This window comes from Telopea speciosissima, chromosome 4 (assembly GCF_018873765.1).
Source record: "Telopea speciosissima isolate NSW1024214 ecotype Mountain lineage chromosome 4, Tspe_v1, whole genome shotgun sequence".
Lineage (NCBI taxonomy): Eukaryota > Viridiplantae > Streptophyta > Magnoliopsida > Proteales > Proteaceae > Telopea > Telopea speciosissima.
The window spans coordinates 70,042,655-70,067,771 of NC_057919.1; the positions used below are offsets into that span (position 1 = coordinate 70,042,655).

Consider the following 25,117-nt stretch of genomic DNA (forward strand, 5'->3'; position numbering starts at 1 on the left):
GTATGACTTCATGGAGGGCAACGATTCATGTAGTCGACTTCATTTAGGTAGGATATCCTTGAGTTTTTATCGATGTTGCTCTGCTCTTTCCTTCTACTAGTATGTCTAATTGTTTTTTTTGTCTTTGCAAGGATCCATGTAGCCGGGGCCATTTAATTGGGTTAAGGCTGAGATGTTATTGTTGTCTACATATAGGAAAAGACTGGGCACGCCCATGGGCTTCATACTTGTGTACAAACCACACTAATGCACAAGAACAACCCATATACCAAGAAGACAGAAGCATTGACAAAACAGAACTCCTTATTTAGAACTTTCATGGCAACACTGAGCGAAGAGGGCTCATGTAAAACTGCATTTTACATAAAACTGAAGTTTTGGTAACTACTAACACTCTATATTACTAATAAATCTGCTAACTACTATTGTTGCCGCTGCTGCAACTAAGAAGGGATTATTTTAGTCATGGACTGAGCTTGAATGGCTGTCAAGTTAGAACAGCAGAAGCTCTGCCACAACTCCATGGGAGACAGTCCATCATGATCATTCTGCTCCTCCCCTTGAATAACTGCTTCGTATATCAAAATCACGGTGCTCCGAGCTGCATCTCGTGCTTCCGGTAGTCTGTCATTCAACAAATCCGCTGCAACTTGGATCAACGAAACCAAGCCGAATTCCTTCATTCCTTCCAGTCCCTGAAGTTTAATTTGGAAGAAAGGGTTTGATCTTATTATTCAATACATGATTTGGGAGCAAAAGGTTTATTCTGTAGTTAATAGTTACCATCTTGGAGACGCATTTTGAGATGGAGACAGCAGCTTTTGCTCTGATTCTGAGGTTGGAGTGCGTGACACAAACCAGGAGCTTATTAAGCAAAGCAAGAGGGGGCAAGGACTCCACCATTCCTTGCAGCGCCTTTTCTGCTTCTTCTCGCACAAATTTTTTATCCTGAGACGCCTTCAGCAGAAGCTGGAGCAGCTGCGAACCCACACAATGGAAACCATTATTCATAAACAATCGATTACAAAAATTTTCAGGGAGAAAGAAATAGGGTTTAGAATGGTTCTATACCATACCAAAGGGTCAAAGGCATCGGATGATACTATCTTCTCCCCGAAGGATTTGAAGATATCGGAGGAAGCCATGATGGAGACCTTGCACAAAGCGCTTCTAGGATTATTCGTCGATTTCACCATCACCAACATCACTTTATCCCTATGACGCTCCACCGATGCAAAATCAAAACCTTAAGATCAGGATTTCGAAATGGAGGGGGAAAAAATACGTGGAGAACGAGAGAAATAGAAAGATCGCCTTACAAAATCGGGAGCAGAAATGATGGGTGATGGATCGCAAATCCTCTGGCATGGTTCAGTGACTCGCACACTTTCATCCAGTCTTTTGAATCTAATTCCTCCATCAAAGTCTAATGTATCCATCAACTAGAGTGTCAGTAGCACATAAAAAGGTGGGAAAATCGTATAAACAAAGAAGAAAGGGAAAAATAAAATTAGGGTTTCAAGAATCGGATTGGAAGAGAAGTTACTTGAATCTTGGTTTCGGGATCTTCAATGGGTTTGAGATCATCTGAAGCAATATAATCAATTGCCGAATCACCAGTTCCCGCTGCTGGCATTGGAACCTTGTTTTCATCATTCACGCCCAAATCCGATGATTTTGGGATGCAAACGGCGGCTTTTGCGAGTTTTTTGGGCCTTTCAGGTACAATTGGAAGAGCATTGTCTAGCGATCTGAGAGCCATTTCTCTGTTTAACTTGCTTGATAGCAGAGCGCTTGAAAGGGAGAGAGAAGGATGAATCTACACGCCAAATATGATGCAAGAAAGAAGTCGTAAGGATTTTGGCGATCTTTGTGATCTTGGCTTTGATCAAAAACCATTTTGTTGCTCACACTTTTAAATTTCAAAATTTGAAAAAGTAGGAGAGCGGAAAGCAACGTTCGCTTTTTGTAACGGTTACATTTTAGTGGCTTTATTGTATGGACTTTTGGAGTCCGTGATAGAAAGAGATGCTTTCCATAATTCCATGCATCTACGGTGATGACTGTTGCTGGGTCACTGGTTTGCACCATAAATGAGACAGGAAAAAGCATCTCGAGGGTGTTTCAGCATATCGACCGTTTATTCGAAAGATTCTCCTAAGATTCTGTTTCTAGGGCCACGATTAACGAGGAGGAAGAGAGAGAACACCGAGATGGAAGCCCGAGGGTCCATCATCTTAAGAGATTAAGACGGAGTTCGGATCAGCTCCCTTCAAAGAAATTATTATATGGTACTAGCATGGTCTGTGATCTCAGTATCGGCTAGATCGGATTGGATGGGTCAATACGGATCGGGATCACCTAAACTCAGGCAAATATGACACTTTTGTCCTTATTGATTTTTTTACATTTTTATCCCTGTCCGTACAGTTGGATCGAATCGATATCAGGATCAGTCTCGATCGATACCAATCCGATCCGATACCTTAAACCATGCATGGTAGAGGTTCTCTCTAAGTAAGCAGTGTAGGGGGAGCACACAAGTGATCAACGAGAAAATGGTTTCGTAAATAAGGGAATAGAAAGGCCATTTCATGTGGGTACGAGAGAGATGGAGAGAGACTTCAATAATGTACCTTCTAGTGCTTGGTTCAAAAAACATTTTCCCTTGTTAAATATCTATCAAAAAAAGGGGGAGTCTCAGAGTTAGTGGCATATGGATCACATCGATGGGAACAAAAAAACAGAGAAATAGAAAAGCAGAAGTGTTATCAAGGATTGAAGTCATTTCATGTGAGAAAGATAGAGAGGCTGTTAGTGTACCTATCGGTATCAATTGAGAAAACCTTTCTCTCATAAAAAAGAAAACTTCATCCACACATTCACACAAGGAGCCAAAAAGCTAAGTTTGTAGAATCTAACCACACTGTCAAGCGTTTGATGCCTTTTTCTTTCGTTGATCAAATGCTTTGTGCGATTGCTTTTCCTTCTACTTCATCTGCATTTTCTACAAATCCATAATCATATGTAATTAAGTGTAAATCCCCAATGATATATAGTATAGATGCCCATCCTCCTTCCTTAGAGTCCAAGTTTAAACTACCATCAGTTAAGAGAATATGACTATTCAATGGAGCATTCAAGATGGTTAGAGGTAAAAGAGATGGATAGAGATGGTTCACAGTTTTGAGAGGTTTGAGAAGGGGTATGCTCAGGCGGTAAAGAATTGGAGATATGAGGGTGATGGATAGTTGAAACCCATTTCCTGATATTTGCAATCACTCGATAGAAGAGGGTGAGTGTTTGCACCCATTTTTCCCCCCTTCCTTTTTATATTTCATAACCTACTTTTAGTCAAATACCTCCTGTGTAATGGAATGCATTTGATTGCATTACTGTGCACCCTCTTAATAGTTCTGGACTTTTAAATCTTTATTTTGCCATGTGGCCTAAGCAGAGCGGAACTCGACATGTGAGTAGGGGGCCTTGGGATCTACTTGTCCATAAAATCTCAGCCCCATGCAAATATCCAATATGTCACATGAAAGCTCAGCAACAGATCTTACCCTTAAATAGATGGTCTTCAAAAGAAATATAAAGATTTTAATTGAAGATTTTAGTTATTACATTTAATAGAATTATGAGTTGGTTACAGAATTATTGTTTGCCTCAGTTCAAAGTTTTATTTTATTCTTGTTTCAATTTTGTTTTACCTTTCAACATTTCCAACAAACCACATGTAAGCCCTCTGCACTGAACCTTACTTCCCCAACCACTGCGCTGGATAAGAAGTGGAGCATACAGCACCAAAATAATCCAGATCTGTTTAATGGTTTACATCAACAATTCCATATCTTATGACTTCAATACAATATGCAGAAAATTACAAGAAGTGGGACACAACAAAACTTAGAAATGGAAAATAGTAATAACATTTTCTTTTGGGAGAGTAGTGATAGCATTTCAAGGAGAGCCCAACTACAACCATTTGATGCAGCAAATGAAAAAGAAATGAGCATGGACTCTCAAAGGATTCACTGAAATTGATATTAGGAAAGAGCACACTAGCTCAATACAACACAGACAGAACTCACTTTCCCTAGTATTTTTCACTTCCCAATTCCAAGTTCTTTTGTAATATCTCTGGTGACACTAATTTGCAAAGTGTTATGCCATGGAAACAGGGTACGAGTGACAGGAAGCTTCCTCCGAAGGTCCTGAACCACAAAGCACAAACAGAAGGATTTTAACCAATTGAAGTGCCTTTCTAAAACAAACAATTGAAGAGCTTGACCAGCTTGGGAGACAAGATATAAAGAGAGTGTATTATATATTGAAGGCTTTCTATATGTGACCAATTTGACTCTGGATTGATAATGTAGTAAGGATTCTTTGGACATCACTTGATGATAATAGTCACAATGGTATGATATTGGGGGCTATAGCCTATCAAAAAGTGGCTTTTTGACTGGCTTCATTATTGACTACATGTGCACCAGTACAATAGAATTCGAATATAATTTCCACTTGTCCAAACTTCAAGGGCATTTTCTTTTATTTTTTAATAATAAAAAACAATACCTTGAAAGTTGTATCCGGCAATTTTGCATAGGACACCTGCCAACATGGAACTGTTAGTAGAGAAAAACTCATGTCAATAATATATTCTCAATCATCTGATGATATTAAGAGAGATAAATATGAACCTCAAGAGATGCCATATACTCAGTTTCATGGTGGCGAATAATGTTTGCTACAGCAATTGCACAATCTTCAGGGAGCTGAAACAGAAACAAAAGTCTAAGTCACATATATTAGGTTAGCAACAGAAAGGGAGGCACAAAGAAGCATGAAGAGAGTGGACAAGCAAATGCTTTTTCAGGAATTTAACTCCCTATAGTTGACTAATGAATGCATGACAAATTAGTCACATAGAAAGCATGGTCCTAGCTGTCAACTTTTTCTCTGAACCACTCATTATAGTATTACTGATGGTCTCATGATCCAAATAAATTTGATGATTAGAAGTCAGAATGGAATTTTTTGGCTCTCATATGTGCAATACAAGAGCACAATGTATCTCAAACTCCTGAATATACTGTAAGTGTAAAACTATCACATTGGTGAAATGTTGAAGGCCTACATTAAATATATAAATATTACAATAAATATAAATTAGCAATTGCTGATCTCGGTCTGAATCAATTCCATACTTATGGATTCACATCCAACTGCGATCCAGATCTTGATATTATAATCAATTTGGATTACTTTTTGTACATTACACACTGCAAGAGCCAAATTTCCTCACATCCTAACCTAGCCTGGATTTGGATATGATCCAACTTACAAGTCCAAATTGAACCCAAATTTCAAAGAAGCTTCCAATGTCAAGATCCAGGCCAGGCAAGAAAATATATATATTGGTCAGAATATTCTTGGATCCAGCCCACTCCATTCATGCCCTACTTCAACTATAGCCTGGTGTAAAATGTTCTATAATCTACTCAAAACCTTTTATTTCAGCAATTAAAGAACAAAAAGACATGGATTTGCTCCAACAGAGTTACAGGCACATAATTTAGAAGTATTGTGTTCCATCAATATGGATATGTGACAATTGGACTGTTCATATCAACCTGAAAAATAGTTGAATCCATGCATTCATGTTCAGTGTCCAGTTGAACATTCCCTTCTTCAAAATAGTGGGCCCCCACCTGAAACATGCACATACTATGTTCTTAACAAGTTCAAAAGTACGCATGCAATGTCAGACACAGTTTCTCGTCAAGGAGATGTATAAATCCAGAGGCTTAGATCACAAGCCATACCTGTATTTTACCTCTTACTTCTATCATTTGCACATCATCCTTAAATCCAATATTCCAGATTGAGCGCCAATTTCCATTGCTGTCCAGTAAAACAGAACAAAAGTAAGAACCTTCACGCCGAATAAAAAATTTTGTGTCTTAAATCTAAATTGTACATGTCAGACAGTGCATGGGCATGGTTCAAGTATGAGAGCCACAAAGAATATGATCAAGGGATTAGTTTTCATCAATTAAACCATGGAAAAGATAAGGGTCAGATAAATTTAAGCCAGACAACTAAAGAAATTAGCCAGGGGAGAAAGACCATTGAATAAATATAAAAAATAAAACCATTATTAACTACATAATTTATAACTTCACGCACCAAAAATTTTGGGGGCTGTTTCTTGCAGCAGAAATAACCACTGTGAGTTCAAAATTTGATCCTGGTCCTTCCACATCTTTTCCATTAACACAGTAAACTGAGCAGACACCTTTTGGATACAATTCACCAACATATTTGATGACTTCTGCATCCAGAGCACATCTGCCATGAACTGGATAAGAAAATCGTAGAAAGTAACATGAAGCCTGAAAAATAATAACACCTTCTCATTTAAGTTTCTTTCAATCTTGACCCATTTAACTCACCCAGCCGGTCAAGGATTAGCAATATACACATGGATTACATTCTTGGGAAGGATAGAGGTGGCAGGAGCAAAATAATAGATAATAACTGTTAATTCTTCAAATTTTAGTACATCTTCAAACAAATTAAGAAATATCTTAACACAAAAAGTTCAAGCATATCCAAAATGGATAGGATGATTTTAAAACACAACAACATACCATAGGCCGTAGCTTAAGATAGCCATGTTCATGGTTTGGGCAGTCATTAGTCAAACTGCCGACCACCATGATCACACCAATCCCCTAGACTGCCAGATGAGGATATACCGTTTAACAGTCTGAGTCCTAAGGATGTCAAAATGGAACCGAAACCGAATATCAGAATCCGAACCGACCGTTTATGATTGAATCGAACCGCACCGCAGAAAAATGATCCGGTTTTGATTTTATAGGTTCTCTTCCCGGTTCGGTTTTGATTTTCACCGTAAAACAGCGGTTCTAAACCGAATAAGAAACCGAAAAAACAAAATAAAAATCGATACCTCTTACTTTAATACTAACCCATGCATCAATTGGATTAATTAATAATATATAATTACTTTAAACATGAAACATAAAATAAATAAAATGTCATGGGTTACCTATATATTATATTTGTTCAAGTAAGAATTGAAAATTATGGATGATGTTAAAATGGATTAACAAAATCCTACTATTTAATAGAATAAATAGTTTGTTCATCATGTGAGAGTGGAGGAGAAAAAAAAATGGAAAACAAAGAATAGAAAAGAAAAAGGACGGGGGAAGATGGGAAGCTTTTTATTTTTATCACATAGGCATAGGAAATATGATGAGTGAGGGAAACCAGGAGAGAATGGGGAAACACAGGAATGTAAAGGCTTGAAAATCAAGGTTGTCTTCATTATTGTTTCCCAAAACGATACTACATAAACCGCATGTAAACCGGTTGTGAATCGGATAACGAAAACCGAATAGAAACCGATAAAACCGGACCGTATGCAAAACGATTCTGATTTTGGCTGATTCCTATTCAGTTCGGTTTTGATTTCACCTTATCAAAATGTAAACCGCACCACAACCGAACCGAATAACCAGAACCGCACCGTTTGACACCCTTAAGTCTGACTTCCCAGTTGAATTTATCTTCAATAAATAAAAAGTTGGGTTAATGTGATTCAAACATGGGTATGCACAACGTCAAACACTAAGAAACAAGATACAAGCTAATACCCTAAAGTACCTAATAAAATTATTCATTCTTCATTTTCTTCTTGAAAATTAAGAATATATAACAAAAGGAGAGCGGGAGGCAGATAAATCACATAAATATGCTTATTTTATTAAAAATAAGGTTTGGGTTGATTATATATGTTATTGGGCCTTTGATCCCATGTGTTTTCACTATAATGGACCACTTTAATGGGCTTATAATATGGGTAGAGGCTAGGCATATAGGATTAGTTAAGTAAATGCCTTTCTTTCTTTATTTTAATTGTAATTAAGTGTTTTAGTTAGGCTGGGTTAGGATTCTACAAGTCCAGTCATGTTTCGAGTTAGTTTCCTTCATTATTTTAGTTTTCTAGTTAGTTTATTTTACCTAATTAGTTAGGATTGGGTTAGGCCTTTCTGTTTTAGTGTTTGAGTCTCCAATATATATATATGTTTGTAAGGGGGTCCAACATTGTACACGAATTTTGATTAATGAGAAGCTTTGTCTTTGCTGCCTATCATGGTATGCTCCTCCTCGTGTGAATCCAGCCAACACCTTGCGGCAGAAGCCCGGATGCAATTGTTCTTGCTCTTATCTATCTTAAGGTACTGTTATACTATTCTATTTTCTGATATTCTGTCCAAATTTTGCTCTTGCTATTCATCAATCCTATTCTCACTAGGATTGCCAATTTGAAGGTGATTTAGGCTATTGATATCATTTCTAAATTCAGAACTATTCTGTTAACAACAATCCCTTTTAGATTCTGTTCAGTTTTCAAATCCATTGATTATTTCTTAGAGTCCTATATCAAGTAGGATTGTTTTAAAGTTTGAAGCTTGAATTTGATATAGCTTATTTCCATTTTGTTTGATCTGAAATCATTATGTACTGATGTTCTACTGAGTGTTGGACTGTCAAGAAGTGTCCATATAGATAAGCTAAGTGTTATGGAGATGAGGACATTGAGATGGATAAGTGGCAAAACCAGGAAGGATAAAATAAGGAATGATATTATCAGAGCTGGACTGGGAGTTGCCCTGATTCAAGAAAAGCTACGAGAAATTTGGTTGAGGTGGCATGGCCATGTTCAACGGAGCCTTCTGAGGCCCCAGTTCAGAAGAGTGACACGATTCTGATTGAAGGTTCTAAAAGAGCTAGGGGCAGGCCTAAAATGACCCTAGGAGAAGTGGAGAGGAAAGACATGCATAGTTTAGGTCTTGCTCCAAGTATGACATCGAATAGAGCTCTTTGGACGGAAAAGATCAGCGTTGCTGACCCCAGTCACTGTGTTTAAGACTGATTTGTTGTTGTTGTTGTGTTCCTTTTCTTCGCTAGGATCGATGTAGGAGACCACATTTAGTTGGGATGAGGCTGAGTTGTTGTTGTTGTACTGATGTTCTACTGCAAAGCAGGGGGCAAGGCTGTAATGTAGCATTGTAATTGAATAATAATAAAAAAAGTACTAAACTAGGACCTCTCCTCAGAGAATAAGAACTCAGATTAGGGAGAAATCACATAACATGAAATCGGATGGTTAGAATGATATTAAACTCCATTCAAGTTCAAAAAACAAGGGAAAGAACAGTTGCTGAAAATTCTAAAATTGTTCCAATGGTTGGATCAGTAGATATAGACCAATCCTAGTTGAATTAGGAGAAGGATATAACAGTAATTTCACACACCAGAATAGAAATCAGAGAACAAAAAATAAGTTGAGCAATCGATTCTGATAACTGAGTATAAATCGCAAGAACAGATTAGTAAAAGTATCAAATCGATTCAGTCAACAAACTGCAGAAATTTAAGAATCTGAAATAAAGGGCAGGATTGGAATTTCAGTATAACTCTGGTTGAATCCCTCTATTGCAGATATGAACAGATCCTCAGAGTTTGAAGGTGCTCTAATGGCTGGATTGCTCTAATCAGAATTCACGCAAAAAAAAAAAACTTGCATATGAAGCCAGAATCAGATTAGGAGTTGTAGCAACAAAAACCAGAAATTACTTACTTGAATCGATGGGGAAGATGGAAGGACAAACAAATAAAAATTAAACACCCGGGCTTCACAACGCAAGGTGCTTTGATTGTATCAAACACAAGGTTTCTTCACCAATGGAGAAGAGGAGTAGCAATAGCAGCAATTTTGTTTATAAAATTCGTGTACAATGCTTTCCCTCCTTACAACCTTATATAGAAAACTCAAAAATAGACTCAAACACTAAAAAGGAAAGGCCTAATCCAATCCTTAACTAAGTAGGAAACCTAAATTGACTAGGAAAGTGAAATACTAAGGAAACAAACTCAAAACAGGACTGGACTTGTTGAATCCTAATCCAGCTCCACTAAAACACCTAATAACAATTACTTGCTATTTAAATTGAACCAACAGTTCGAACATAATTGGACCAGGTTCAATTGAACTAAACCCAAACAAAAGACATAAAAATAAACCAAGTATGGAAAGCAAATAAACAAAAACAAAACAGCAACTAGTAGGCCATGGATTGGCCTACTCACTTGCACTTGGACGACTTCTTCCTTGAATAAGTCTTTAAATCTGCATCAGCTCTCTCCGGCTTGAAAACATTCGTCTCTGACAAATGGGTGAAAGACATGTAGCGCTCATATAGGTCGAAATCGAGCCACTTGAAGTCATCAGCATGAATCCAAGTACTTTCATGTCGTGGGAGACTTTTCCATTTGACAAGGAAGGCATGGTAACTGCTGCCACGGCGATGAATGGAGTATTTATGGTGTTGTCCGGCCGGCTATAACTCCTTGTAAAGTACTCTGAAATTCTTATCAGATGCGTATTCATCACGTATCTGATCGATGTTAAGTGCACGTGCTGAAAAAAGTATTAAGAGTACTTTTTGGCTCAATGCACCAGCCAAAGTATTCTCCTTTCCAGTTTTGTACTTCATGGTGAACACAAATTCCTGTAAGTAGGCTGTAAGCAACCCATTTTGCATGTCGGTTGCTAATCGATTTTTGTGATTGAAGTTGTTTGAGTGCTTCATGATCAATGTAAAGCATAAATTCTTTACCTACAAGACAATGTCTCCAGTGGCGTAACACTCGGACGACAGCATAGAGCTCAAGATCGTACGTGGAGTAGCATCGCTTGGCATCATTAAGCTTCTCGCTATAGAAAGCGATAGGATGCCCACCTTGCATCAGTACACTTCCTAGACCAATATGTGAAACATCAGTTGCCACCTCAAATACATGGTCAAAGTCTGTAAGCATAGTAGCGGAGCCTCTGTCATCTTTCTTTTGATAAGATCAAAAGTTTTAGTTGTCACGGCTGTCCATTCAAACTTGCCCCTTACTTTGTTTAGTACATTCGGTGGTGGGTGCCATGAGTGCACTAAAATTCCGAATGAATCATTTGTAGAATGAGATTAAACCATGGAAGCTACGGACTTCAATGAATGTCTTCGGGGTGGGTAGGCCAGTCAATAATACTCTTGATCTTTTCCAAAACAGCTTCAACACCCCATGATGAGACAATAAAGCCAAGGAATATAACCTTGGGCAGCATGAAGGAGCATTGCTTGAAACCACTTAATGTAGTACTGGATTCGATTGCTCAAACCAGTAGCCAAACAAGATTTTTAATCAAGGGATGGTTCAAAAGTAGGGATTGGAAAGCCTACTGAAAGTTGCAGCCTAATAAGGGAACGGAAAATTGGTTTATTGGTTGATTCCTACTTGGGGTAGGAGTGAGGGTATTATGGTAAATACGAGAACGAGGGTTAAGAGATAGGATTAGGTTACTAGTTTCAGAATTAATATCCTAAAATCAGATACCTATTCTGAGCATGAAATCAGACTCGGCTATGGTGAAGGTCTGAAAATGTGCTTTAATGGGGGTAGGGGTAGAATGGGAAATATGGGAATTTATTCAAATCAGGGTCAAATTTGAATCATTCTCCAAGCTAGGGTTGATGGAAGTATGGTGAAAATCTAAGGTCAATCGGGTGTCTGGTTTGCTTAATCCCGAAAAACACCTAGTATGTGATCTTCTAGAAGGGAAGGTTCAAGTTGCAGGTATGAAGGTCTTGACTTGTTAATGGTAGAAAATTGAACATAAAACTTTCAAACTAGAAGGACAGCAGTAGAAAATGTAGCAATGTAACCAAACGATCCACCCGGGCTTCCCACTACAAGGCGTCAATCGGATCAAACACCGATTCCTTCTTCCTCAATCAAACACAAGATTTCTTCACTAATGGAGCAGAGGAGCAGCAATAGCAGCAACTTTGTTTATAAAAATTCACGTACAATGCTTTCTCCCCTTACAAACTGTTGAGATTTGTTAGTGTAGGGGCATAACAGTCTTTAGTTTTATATTTATTTCTGTTCTTTAGTAGGATCGACTATGTAAGGGCATACTTGTCCTTTTGTAATTGTTAGCATTCTAATATATATATATTAAGGAGTTGACCTGCGGTAGATTAATTAATCAGATCCGCAGGTTCTCTCCTCCTTTGGTCTTGCGGAAATCCTTTCGTTCTTCTCCTTCTCCTTCTTCTCTTCCTCCTTCTCTCCATGCTCTGATCTGGTTATAAGGTTCTGTTTACTAACATGGTCTCAGAGCACTATTAGTCAGATCGGATTCCCCCCCTCCCCCCACACACGATTCTCTGCTGATCTTTTTTGTGTGATTCCCTCTTGTGGTGTGCAGCCACCCAAAGCAGTATCTCTTATGGCTTAAAACCACTTTTGGATTGATTTCTACTATTTTCTACCTTCGATTCATGGCTTATTGGAGTACTACAATAAGCACCTTGGTTGTGTTTAGGGAAGGTGCTACAAGTGAAACATTAGACTGCTGAGATGAGGCAAGCGCTGCAACTGAGGTTCCAGGCGCATAAGGAGCATACTTCAGTAAACACCTAGAATTGTTTTAGAAGCATTTAAATTCCCTTCCCTTTATGAGGGTTACAAGAAAGGAAGACTAAAGACTTTATCTGACTGGAATACTGGAGCTCTACGTTCATGGAATTCAGAACAGAACTACCATTCTCTTAAGAAAGCAGGAGTAAATATTAGTATTACTATCAATTTCCAATTTACGTTTTACTCTCTTTGCTAACACAGCTATTGCAACTACTACCCATATAATTGCTTACTATGCTGCATTGCATATATCAATAGATAGCAGGCACCGTTACCTCAACTGACCTCATTCAAGAATTTTTATGAACACCTCAAGCTCCAACAAATAAACTTTGTTTTTGCAGCACCTACTTTAATTTGTGGAGAAAGTATGGATTAAACTGGTGCACACTAAGATGATATGTGCAATCAATAGGAGTAGATTACTCTTTTTTCTTCTTATGTTTTAGGAGAGATATACCATGTAATTCATATCATTCCCCCTTTATAGGGCTCCAAAATAACAAGCCAACTGGTGAGTGGTGAATATATTTTCTGTCAAACAAAATAACTAATGCCTCATTGAACCAATCACATCCTGCATTTGTGATCAGACCATCCTGGAGTTCAGAAATGTATAAAATGCCACTACAGTTTGGGTCATTTTGTTTTTCTTTTGCTCTAGCAAATATCTACTTAGAAGTATGCTCCTAGAATAAACCTGATGCCTTCCAATATGATAAATGTAAGCATCGTTAACTATATTTAGGACATAAGAACATACCGAAACTCTTCAATATAGACGGATGGGAGCTCCTCATCAGTAGCATGTCTTACATTTATACAAGTCTGAAACAATAGTGTAATGGAGAAAGGAAGGTAAAAAGAACCTTGTCAGTAAATGCACATTTTCGTCCATAAGGGTAAAAATCAAAACCATCTGAAATCTTGCAAAGGAGTAGGGAAAATAAAATAAGAACCAAAGATCATATCATTGGGCATTGCAGCTGTCTCTAAATTCTGACGTCAATTATATATAGAAGTCCAATTTTGTATTTGGGACTCCATCCCCTTTTCCCCTCATGATAAATTTATATTTATATTTTAAAAGAATGACCTATCTCCTTCCTAAAAGTCCTTTCAATGAGTTTCAACAAGGAACAGTTTAGCATAATATACACCACATACAACCAGAGACCTACAAAACCACAAAATGAGCCCTCATACAGATCATGCTGTCTGCTACCTTCCTGGCAAATCTTTCTCAAGGCCAATCCCAATCTGGATCAGATTGGGTCAATCTGAATTCAATCGTAAACCTTGCTAGAGACAAATAAAACATAGTAGTGGTCAGTCTTCAGATGGGTAATGTCTTGGGTATGGGTCAACAGGACTGCTAGAACAGTTTTGGGGCGTTTTTTACATGCCACATGTCTCATGATAAGATGATCAAGATTCAAGACCCATAATTAGATGGGCCACCCTTTTTTTTTTAATTTTTGTAAAAGATCGTAGAAAATATATTAAAAAAATAAAAAAGAGAGGATACAGAATTAACGTCAAGGCATTACCCGGACAAATACAGAATAACACCAGGATTAGGAAAAAGCTCACCTTCGGCAATGCCATCAGCAGGAAAAACCCAACCTCCAGAAAGATACACAAATACACAATTACCTAGAGAAGCAATGTCTAGGTCTGCACATAGCATCCCTCAAAATTTCATCTTGAATATAAGGGGAAAATCGAGCATACTGTTAAATAGCCCACTTTTGGCTCCCTCCTTAGCCAGAAAGTCTGCTAAGGGTTAACTTCTCTAAAGCAGTGAGAAATCTTCCACACAATAGATGCTTTTTACTGTACAAATAAATAAAAAATATAACAGAAAAGAACCTAATATATTTTCCTATATCCATTTGAACTTCACTAGAAATTTCATTATATCTTCAAAAAAGCTTAAAAAGAAGGGCGGGGGACCAGACAGTTAAAAAATCTTCTGAGCTAATCCCTTTTGTATGCAATCATTGAGGTGGGAATAACCCAGAGGTGCTAGTCCTCTGATATGAGATACAGGGTGAGCCATAAGAGGCCCAAACCAATCAATGGTCCTGCAGCCTAACCTGATATAATCCCTCTCAAATAAAGCAAAAGAATTACTTGTTTGATGTGGTCGACCATGGCAACTTGGGCAGTTCTAGGATCAAGATATTCATTATCACTGAGTTCACCAAATGATGTAACAAGCACCTGAAAAACACACGATAACATAGCAAAATGAGAAACATTTAAGAAACAGTACAGTTTAGCAGTGTGCAGTTAAAATATGCATGTTCTATAATAAACAGAATCAAATAGCTAATAGCCAATATTCAAGTGATGAAACAACACCGGCTGTGACCAGTGAAACCCACTTTGATTCTACGTGTTATAATTAAGCACCTCAATAGCTAATATTCCAGTGATGACTGTTGATTCCTTGAATTATGCTCATCAGTCATCTTCTCCAAGGGACAGCAATTGAGACAGCCAGACAACTGTCTTCTCCCTCATTTGATTAATGTGTTGAATGATTCAGGGCTGCCTAAATGCCTTCAGTGAGATGAGTTCAAGAAATCTATGGTAGGGCTCTATTACAAATGTCTGGGACTATTTACTTTCATTGTGATTCAGCGCCCACAATAATTACACTAAACCGTCAAAGAAAAAGTAATTACAAAGGCCAAAATGAGAGACGTAGCTGAAGTGAAATGGATCCAAATCGATCTGGGAAATGGGAGTGAATTTTGGGACTTACCTCTCCGCTTCTGTTAGACATTTCAAGGGATATCAAATGTGCTTTGTTATAAAGAGGAAATGCTTCCGAAACAGCCATTTTATAGACATTTTCGTCCTTTAAAATGGATCTAATATCTGCAAAACCAAACCCCAATTAAAAAGCCATTTTTTGGGCGGTTGAAATTGATGAACTTAAAGAGAAGGTTAGGGACACAAACCTTTGGCGACGTATTGGATCTCTCCGGCGGGAGAGTTTACGAGGAACCATTTGGCGATCTCTTTCTTCTGCTTCTCGCTTAGCTCTTGAGATTCTTCGTCGGCCATGTCTGGGGATATAGCAGAGAGGTGACTTCGACGCCCGCCCTTACTAATAAATTGTGGCGGGAGAGGGATAGGGAAACAGAAGGTGTTTTCCTCAATTATTACGCACAGCGCATGTGAGGGAAATTTGATATTTTAAAAGTTACGAGCGGGTCTAGTGAAAATTGGGAATTGAAAGTTGAAATACAATGTCTCCTTTCCTCTTTTTTTTTTTTTTTTTTTAGTTTTTGTTGTTGTTGTTGTTGTTCTTTTAACCCTTAAAAAAGAAAATGATACGGTAGAGTCCAGCCTCAAAAAGGGTGTCAATGTAATTAAAAAAAAACCGGTTCGATTCAGGATACAATAATTACAAACCGATATCAAATCGAAATTTGAATCAGTTCATTTTATTCTGGCTCAATGATTTGGTTTAACTTATTTGGTTTTGTTCTCTCAGTCTCGTATTACCCTTTAAGAAGCAAGGCACGAGGAAACAAGCAAAAGTGCACATATGAAAAGTGAGGTGAGTCAGTAATTTGAAGATGAGAGTAGAAGAGACGAAATGAAAGTTGAAATCTTAAAAGTCATGTTTTAATCTTTTAGGGTTTAGTATGGTTTAGGTTTAGTTTATACAGATTACACTTCATTTGATTCGGTTTGATTCAATTTAAAGGGTCAGTTTTTACTTTTTAGCCTAAACTGAATTAAGCTTTAACCAAACGAAATTTCAACTTTCAAATACAAAAAAGCAAAACTGAAACTTTTTTTTTTTTTTCCCCCGGTTTGTTTCGTTTAGTTTTAAGCAATGGTTTGGTTTTGGTTTTAAATTGACACGCTTGAGCCTAATGTAGTCTTGTGTTTTCCTTTTTCCCCTTTGCAAGTGTTTGACATTTTGATATTTTCGTAGAGAATTCTTACCGGAATGGGTCAAGTTATTTTAACTCTCTGTTTGTGATCAAGAAGGTTAAGAACTAACTACACTTTAGAGGGACTAGATATGAAGATTTGTAAGGACCCCTAAACCCTCCTTGAATTATGGTAACAATCTTAGTTTAATGAGTAGTTTGGGAAATTCTTATTAAGCCCTGCTCCAACTCTTGCACCTCCATCGTTTGTGCTCGATCAATTAACTTGAACCACACCTGTATTCTATCACTCTGGTCTCATCAATTGCAAGTTCTTGGTTCCCTAGGCAGCTCCCACCGCCAGCACTATCCTAGTTCTTCCACGGCTCATCTCTCTCTGGTTTAGAATCACATCCTCTGGTTTCTCCATCAACAAGTCACCCTTTGTTGGAAAATAAAATTGAGGTTATATAACTTATCTCAACTATTGAACCCTTGAATGAAGTAACCACGTATAGTAAGAGAGTTTGATACACAAACAAGATCACAAACAACACTTGGTGAGGCTGAGTAGTGCCACCGGTTATTCTCATTAAGATCGCAATTGGTAGTCGCCCCCAATGGTGTAATACAGGTTCTAGCGAATCGACCGCCAATATAAAACAGCCCCTTAGGCTTTCCAGTAATTGTTGCACTCACTTACTGGACCACGTCGGGATACTCTCAAGTTGTGCTCAATCAACCAGACAATGGAACAAAGGAACTCTCAAAAATAGTATGCGCTGCAATGGGTCAAAACCAAAGAGATAAAGCAAGGAGTGAGAGATATTTTTTGAACATTTAGAATTGATGCTTAGGTGTTTAGGACATCCTTTATTTACAAAAGAGAGAACCCCTTGGAAGTAGGGCTGTAAACGGATCGGATTCGGCTCGGATAGTGTTATATCCGCATCCGCATCCGATTAGCTATCGGACGGATTTGGATAGTGCTAAACGGATACGGACACAAATACGGATCGGATATTTTATCCGTTTACATGTAAATATAGCCTTTCGGATAGCTATAATCTATCCGTATCCGCATCCGTTTAGCTTTTGGACGGATTCGGATAGTACTAAACGGATACGGACACGGATACGGAAACGGATTTCGGCTATTCAATTACACCCCTACTTGGAAGCACCTACCTGAAGAGGCCTATACGAGGTGTTTCTCAAAGAGAAGACACAAAAAACAATTCATTACTGACACTCGATGAAGCATTGCCGGCAGTGTCAAACAAAATTGGATCCTAACTAACCCTGATACTCAAAGTACTTTGGCCGGTGCTCAACAAGCAATATCCGACGCTAGGAAAACTCTATCTGGCATCGACAAAGAGAAAACCAAAACAAGTTTGATCTAGAGCAAATAAGGAGCTTCACACACACAAGGCCATGGCTTACCATACCATAACCCGACCCAGCTTAGCACGCATAGTGAAAACAAACCTCTTTCCTTTCTCTTCAAGGAACCTTACCCTTGTGGTTTCCATGATACTATATCAACTATTCATTTCTCTCTTTCACAAACAATGTGGGACTAAACATTTCTCATTCCTTTGCTCTCCAAAAGCAAACATCAGGAAGGTCATGGGTTCAAACCTTGTGGGAGGCAAAAATAAGGAAAACACAAAAGAAGTATTTTGAAACTAATTTTAATTAGGGAAAGTAGGGGTGTCAATGCTAGGCCTGCACCGGCAGACCCGACCCCACCCGACAGTATAAAGATCCAACCGAACCGACCCGAATAATAAACGTGTCGGGCTTTAGCCCGATCCGTTTATAAATGGACGGTCCCAGTGCTGGAGGTGACACCGTCGGGTGCCCCAACCAAGCCCGACCTCTTTGCCCCGTTTAAGCCCGACCCTCTAAGCCCGATGTATATTACCTATTCTACCCCCAAGCCCAAGGCACGGCCATGTCTAAAGTCTAAACGGCCAAAAGGCCCAACTAACTAAGTAACCATTAACCATTTAACCCTAATTAACCTTCCAAATTCCACCTTTTTTTTGCTTTTTTCTATTCAGTCTCGACTATCTCGCAAAGTCAAGATTTAAGTCTTTGTGTCTCACACGGCAACCCTACTTAACCTTTCAAATTCCAGCTTATTTTTAGTTATTTTTCTATTCAGTATTTCAATCTCTTAAAGTCAAGTTTCAGTCTTTGAGTCTCACACGACAAAGGGAGAGAAGAAGAAGAAGAAAGAAGAAGAGAAAGGTAACGTAATAATGAATCTATTATTTTTTTTATGAAGAATCTATTATTTTATAAGCAATGGGCAAAGGACCATGGTTTGAAATTGAAAAATTCTGCTCACACCATTTAATGCCCGTTTAGAGTTAAATAGGCCATTAGCCCGACCGAGGCCCGTTTAAGACCCGTTTACCTTGAATAAAGTTGCCCTAATTATAGATCGAACACCAACCGATCGAAATTAAACAGTACCATGTCCGCCCAATGCAAGCCCGAACACCTTAACAGTCGGACACGGTGCAGCCTATAAAATTGGTGAGGCTCGTCTAGGCCCGACCAAAGCCGACCGAACCCGACCGGTTGACATCCCTAAGGGAAAGAGAATGCTACATGATTGCATGTGGCCCTTGCACCTTGACACAGGGCCACATGAAATGACTACCACGTCCTAAGAAATTTCCACCTTTCCATGGGAGCACAATGGTCATTTCGTGCAGCCCTGTGTCTAGGCATAGGGGCCGTGCGTCGCACGTAACCAAGTAGCGTTCTTTCTCCCTTTTAATTATTTGAAATTCATTTAATACTATTACAGAATTGAATTTGTCTACATTGTTCCACCTTATACATTTATATTGCATAAAAATACACAAATTTATATGTAGATCATTTCTTGTAAAAATATATTGAAATACATAGATTTGCAGTTCCTATCGTGGTATCAGAGCTTTAAGCCCTTAACCACAGTAGTTTTCTTTGTCCCGCTTGTACAAGCTTTAAGCTCTTAAGATTGGGCTTGCTTTTATGGATCTCTATTGTCTTCGTCTTTTTTGATTTTGCGAACCTCGCCTACTAGCAACAAAATGGTCACCCATAACATTCGTTACACTTCTTCAACCAACGAAAAGTCTTTGATCAATTGGAGTCCAACACCTAACTAATGCAAGCATCCAGCCGCTGCAATATTTGAGTTTTACATCAGTCTTTGTCATCGCAACCCATCTACCCCCATTGAAACCTCAACCCATAAATCTATCCACAATTGCTAAGTAAACCTCCTTCGTGACCATGGGGATCTGGATCTTTGGGAATAACAGTTGGAGAACTTACCACTAGGTCGAGTGTGGCACCTCCAAGTGGATGGTTATTATCATTTAAATGTCTGGTTCACCAGCTTCGAAAATAAAATTCCAAATAATCATTTGCCAATTTTTTTATCTTTGTTATGTAAAATTGGCCTTATACTACATCAACATATATTACAAATTATAATAAGGCGTAGGGGGAAGAGCATAGTTCAAAATTTCTCAAAATCTCGATCGAGATTTCGAAAATTTTGGATATTTCGACCTCCTCGAAACGAAATTCCACATCGAATAAAAAAAGCACAAAAATTCGATCGAAATTCTCAAAGTTTTGAGATATTTCAAGACTTTTTCAACATATCGCGAGATTTTGAATTTATCGAGAAATTGCTTTAAGCTCTGGTTTTGCACTTTTGTTTGGTTTTTTAAGGTTTTTGCTCATTTCTTCTCCATTCTTCCACTTCCCATTTGAATTTTTGCCTCATCTACGCCGAAATCACTTGGAAAACAAACTTCTTAGCACATTTGTGAAGCCTTTTCACAATTTCAGGTAAAATCATATTCTCAAAATTGATTATTTTTAGGGAAATGCATGATTAACATGTTTGTTTGTGATGAAATAAATATATGTTAGACACCAGAAGCCGATCTACGACTTCACGGTGTCAAATTTTTTTTTGATATATATATTATTTATTTATTTTTCTGTTTAAAAAATTGAATTTATTTACAACAAAAATAAAAAAATAATAGGGGTTATGTATATTGTATGGTGATAAATTAAATATATGTTAGACACCATTGGCCAATCTACAGCCTCATAGTGTCAAAAATATTTTTCTGTCAATAATTAATTATTTTAATTTTCAAAAATTATAAAAATATTTAGAAAATTCAAAAAAATAGCAAAAAATATGAGGTTTTTGTTTCAAAATTACTGAAAAATATCAAAGTAAATTGTACAAACTTCTTATTTGCTGCCCATTTACATATCTTTTCAATTTTGTTGTGCTAGGCTACTAATTATTTGAAAAATATTTTAAAAAAATATTTTTAAATATGAGGGTTAGGGGAAAAAATACAAAATAGCTATAAGTAAATTCTACATGTTGTTTTATTGCTGCCCATTTGCATAAAATTTTGATTTTATTGTGCTAGGCTAATATTTATGTGAAAAATATTTTTAAAAATGAGAAAAATATGAGGGTTAGGGAAAAAAATACTAAATAGTTATATATTTATATACTTGTGTTAGTGCTCTTAAATCTTAATTCTTAAACATTTAAACTAAAAGAATTGATGTGCTTCAGTGATTAATGAATTATCTTTTATTCATGCAACAGTAAACTAGTCCGATTATGACGGACCGTGGTAAACGACAGAGCCAGAGGCAAGAGGGGCAGAGGCAGTCGACCCAGAACCAGGGGGAGGGGAGCACACCCAGGCGCACTAGGGGTGACATTGCATGATTGCATGGCACTCCAATTGATGGGGATAAAAGAAAATCCCAATGCAATTATTGTCACATGCAATTTTTGGGAGGTGGTGCCACTAGACTCAAACAACATCTAGCTGGAAATTCTCCTGAAGTGGTTGCATGTCCTTTGGTCCCTGTGGAGGTATCTAGGGCTGTCATTGATTACATGAAGGGTGGGAGTAAGAGGAAGGCTCAGAGGGAGAAGGTAGATCTTGAGGAAGCAGTGAAGTGTACAGCGGGAGGCCAATCAGGCCATCGTGATGATGATGATGATGACAATGATGATGTCTATGTTCCTGATGATATAGAGGCTGAGCAAGAGGCTAGGGATTGGAGACAAGCACAGATGATGAGCAAAGCCAGTTATCATGAGGATCGGGAGAGACAGAGAGTTGGTGGTAGTGGAGGAGCTGGTACCTCTAGAGCTGGTGCTAGTGGTAGTGGAGGAGGTGGGTTGCCTAATCCCTTTAGGAGATCACAGAGTACGAGGGCAGCTCCCCCTCCGCCTCCACCACCACGAGATGACCCAACACTTCACCAAGCATCTAGTGTTTATAGAAAGAAAGGCAACAAACAACCAAAAATCAAGGGAGCATGAAAAAATCTGAAGGGGATGGTGAAGGAATCTATAGCTAAATGGATGTTATACCATACCATCTCAGCAAACACAGCACAAGACCCCTTTTATCAGACTATGATAGATTCCATTGCTGAGGCTGGCCCAAGGTATAAGGGGCCCACCCCATATGAGATTATGAATGTGTATTTCCACCAGCAGAAGAGAGAGCTTGAAGACTACATCAATGAAATGAGGGGGTTGTGGGAGAACTATGGGGTGACCATAATGTGTGATGGTTGGACTGCTCCTACAAGAAAGTCCATCATCAACTTTATGGTGCATTGTGATGGGAGGACAGTCTTTCTGAAGTCTGTTGATGCATCCAAAGAGAAAAATGATGCAAAGTATATCTACAAATTGCTAAAGGAAATGGTAGAAGATGTAGGAGTGGGGAACGTTATCCAAATTGTAACGGACAACGGAAGCAACTACAAGAGTACCGGTGAGAGGTTGATGCAAAACAGTAAGTACCAGTTGTTTTGGACTCCATGTGCTGCCCATTGTATAGACCTCATGTTGAAGGACATGGAAAAGATCAAATTGGTATAACATGTTGTGGAAAAGGCAAGGCAAATGACCAACTTTGTCTACAACCATGGGTTTGCACTAAACCTCTTGAGGGAGAAGTGTGGAGGTGACTTAGTGAGGCCAGGCATAACTAGATTCGCCACCAACTACATTGCACTCAAGAGTATAGAGACCAAGAAGTCTGGACTGAGATCAATGCTTGCTTCTGAAGACTGGTTCAACTGGAATGGGTCTAATACCCATGGTGGTAGGGAAGCACAAGCTACCATTTCATCAGATGACTTTTTATCTAAGTTGCATAAAGTGGTACAACTTCTGGACCCAGTGGTTAAGGTTTTGCATATAGTTGATTCTGCTCTCAAGGGACCAACCATGCCACATCTATATGCTGTCATAGACTTGATGAATGAAGGTGTTTACAATTCAAATCCACGAGGTAGCAAACGCTTTCTCAAAATTATCAAGGAGCGTTGGGAAAATCAACTTATGCATCCACTGCATAAGGCTGGTGAGTGTACACTCTTTGTTTTTAATGCATTACATCTTTTAAAGTTAATTTGAAGGATATATCACTAACTAGTCAATATGTAATATCAATTTCAGCATATTATTTGAACCCCAAGTACCAATACAGTCATAGGCTTGGGTTGAATAATAGTCTTATTGACGTATTCAAAGAAGTAGTTGTCAAGTTGGAGTTGAATAGTAAATTACAGGCGATATGCAATAATGAGGTGAGTCTTATAAGTTATAATTCATTTGAAATTACTTAATTCAATACTAAATAGTAATGAGTCATTACTAATTTTAAATATTTTTCAAATGATTATAGTTGAAGACTTTTAAGGATGCATTGGAAAGTTTTGGAACCGATGCTGCAGAGCAAGGCCGGACATGCGGTGATGCTGGTACTCATTAGTCATTACTCAATTCAATATCTTATTCTTTTGAAATAAAGGTGACATGTTTCTTTTGTTGTAATGCAGCTGAATAGTGGGTGTTGTATGGGGGTTTAGCAAACAATTTAAGAAAAATAGCAATCAAGGTTCTCTCCCAGACATGTTCAGCATCTGGCTGTGAACGAAATTGGAGTACATTTTCTCTCATCCACTCCAAGAGGAGAAATAGATTGGGTTCTGAACGTCTCTCTGACTTAGTGTATGCGCATTATAATTTGAGGTTGAAGATACAACACATACGCATAAGACAAGAGGGTATCATGGAAAATATGGATCTCGCCGACATTTTTCAGGTGGAGTCAGATGATGAAGATCCTATTGTTGATTGGATGAGGGTAAGAGGTGAGCCAGTGTTAGATCAGCCTGGAGGTAGACCTGACTCCATGATAGCTGAACACATAGAAGCTAATGTGGATGATTTCATGGCTGCAGAGGGTGAGGTACACGCACGGGATGCGTCACCCATACCTTTCCAGCCTACTGGTGGTGTTGATGGGGAGGATGAAGATTGGTCTATGTCATCCGGTGGAGATGGTGGTGGTGGTCCTGGTGGAGATGGTGATGATGGAGGTGATGATGAAGGTAATGATGGACGTGATGATGATGGTGATGGTGGTCAAGCATATGAGGGAACTCGAGTCCCTTTTGTGGTATAAGAGCAGCAAGAGATAATCCGTGCCCCCACACCAGCCACACGGCCCACATCGTCCACCTCGACCTACTCGAGAAAGCAGCGTGGCCAGTCCTGTCCTGGTGGTCGTGGTAGTGGTACTACTAGGTAGGCTGAGCTTATGGACATTGATGCCCTATTTGGCTCTATTGGTGGACTGAGTATTGGCGATAGAGACAGTAGATCGAGTGGGCATTTTCATGCCCCATCTTTTCATGTAGACAGGAGTCCATCTCTAGCACAATCAGAGCATGGTTCATCTCATTCACATCCATATGGCGAAGGGCATTCTAGGCAGTACCCTTGGGGGCAGCAGCCTATATCTTCTCTATCCATTCCCAGTTTTGAGTATGATTCCCACTCACAGGGATATAGTGGATTGTCTTTTGTGGATGACTTCTTTTCCTACCCTGGCTACCCAACCCACCAGTCGCAATCGTACAACCCATAAATGCTCCCAGAGCCGTTATATGACTCATATCATAGGGGATCAGTGGGTAGTACTTCTTCATAGTTTGGTGACCTATATCCTAGGATAGGTTACCTTCAGCATGTTGATGATGCAGTTTACATGGCCACTGTGGATGACTACACTCTCTTCTTCTCCCAGACTATGACGTGGCATGCATTGTCCTACAGTCGGAGAGCAATACACGTCGGCTCCAGCGGACCATGAGTGGGGTTGATCCTGAACAGCGGAGTAGTTATTATTAGCAAATTTATAAACATTTGATATGAATGATGACTAGTTGACTACTTGACTTGTAGCCTTGTAGGAGACAATTGGGGATATTGTGATTTGGAATGTTTGATATCATTTTCTTAAATCTTAACTCTTAAGTTGTTATTTGTTAACTTGTTATTGACTTGATGTCTTATGTACTTAATATTATGATTTATGACTTAATTTATGAATCATTATGTTTCCAACTTAGTTCCAAGTCAATTTACTTGTTTAATGTACAATGTGTATGTGTAAATGTGTAATTAGCTAAGTTATACATTAGGGCTCGACCGTAAGTTGCCAATCAATGGTGCACATCCAAAACACCATTTTGGGTGACTATTT

General features: G+C 38.5%; 2 protein-coding genes across 3 annotated transcripts; both read right to left on the reverse strand.

Annotated features, from left to right (window-relative positions):
- Window positions 1–289: 289 nt before the first annotated feature.
- Window positions 290–1,804, reverse strand: LOC122657445 (TOG array regulator of axonemal microtubules protein 2). Its single transcript, XM_043852150.1, has 5 exons — window positions 1,547–1,804; window positions 1,320–1,426; window positions 1,077–1,215; window positions 784–978; window positions 290–695 (listed from the first exon to the last, which is right to left on the reverse strand). The coding sequence occupies exons 1-5, from the start codon at window positions 1,760–1,762 to the stop codon at window positions 444–446; spliced, it is 909 nt and encodes a 302-aa protein (XP_043708085.1). The 5' UTR covers window positions 1,763–1,804; the 3' UTR covers window positions 290–443.
- Window positions 1,805–3,715: 1,911 nt separating this feature from the next.
- Window positions 3,716–15,725, reverse strand: LOC122657444 (F-actin-capping protein subunit alpha). Of its 2 annotated transcripts, none has more exons than XM_043852149.1 (11): window positions 15,552–15,725; window positions 15,353–15,468; window positions 14,716–14,805; window positions 13,343–13,407; window positions 6,196–6,357; window positions 5,832–5,910; window positions 5,640–5,717; window positions 4,707–4,781; window positions 4,582–4,617; window positions 4,095–4,217; window positions 3,716–3,775 (listed from the first exon to the last, which is right to left on the reverse strand). In XM_043852149.1, exons 1-10 carry the CDS (start codon window positions 15,655–15,657, stop codon window positions 4,110–4,112), a joined length of 915 nt encoding a protein of 304 aa, XP_043708084.1. In that variant the 5' UTR covers window positions 15,658–15,725; the 3' UTR covers window positions 3,716–3,775; window positions 4,095–4,109. The 2 variants fall into 2 exon arrangements, with proteins under 2 accessions (XP_043708084.1, XP_043708083.1); XM_043852148.1 differs by having other exon boundaries at window positions 3,716–3,780; window positions 15,552–15,724.
- Window positions 15,726–25,117: the final 9,392 nt, after the last annotated feature.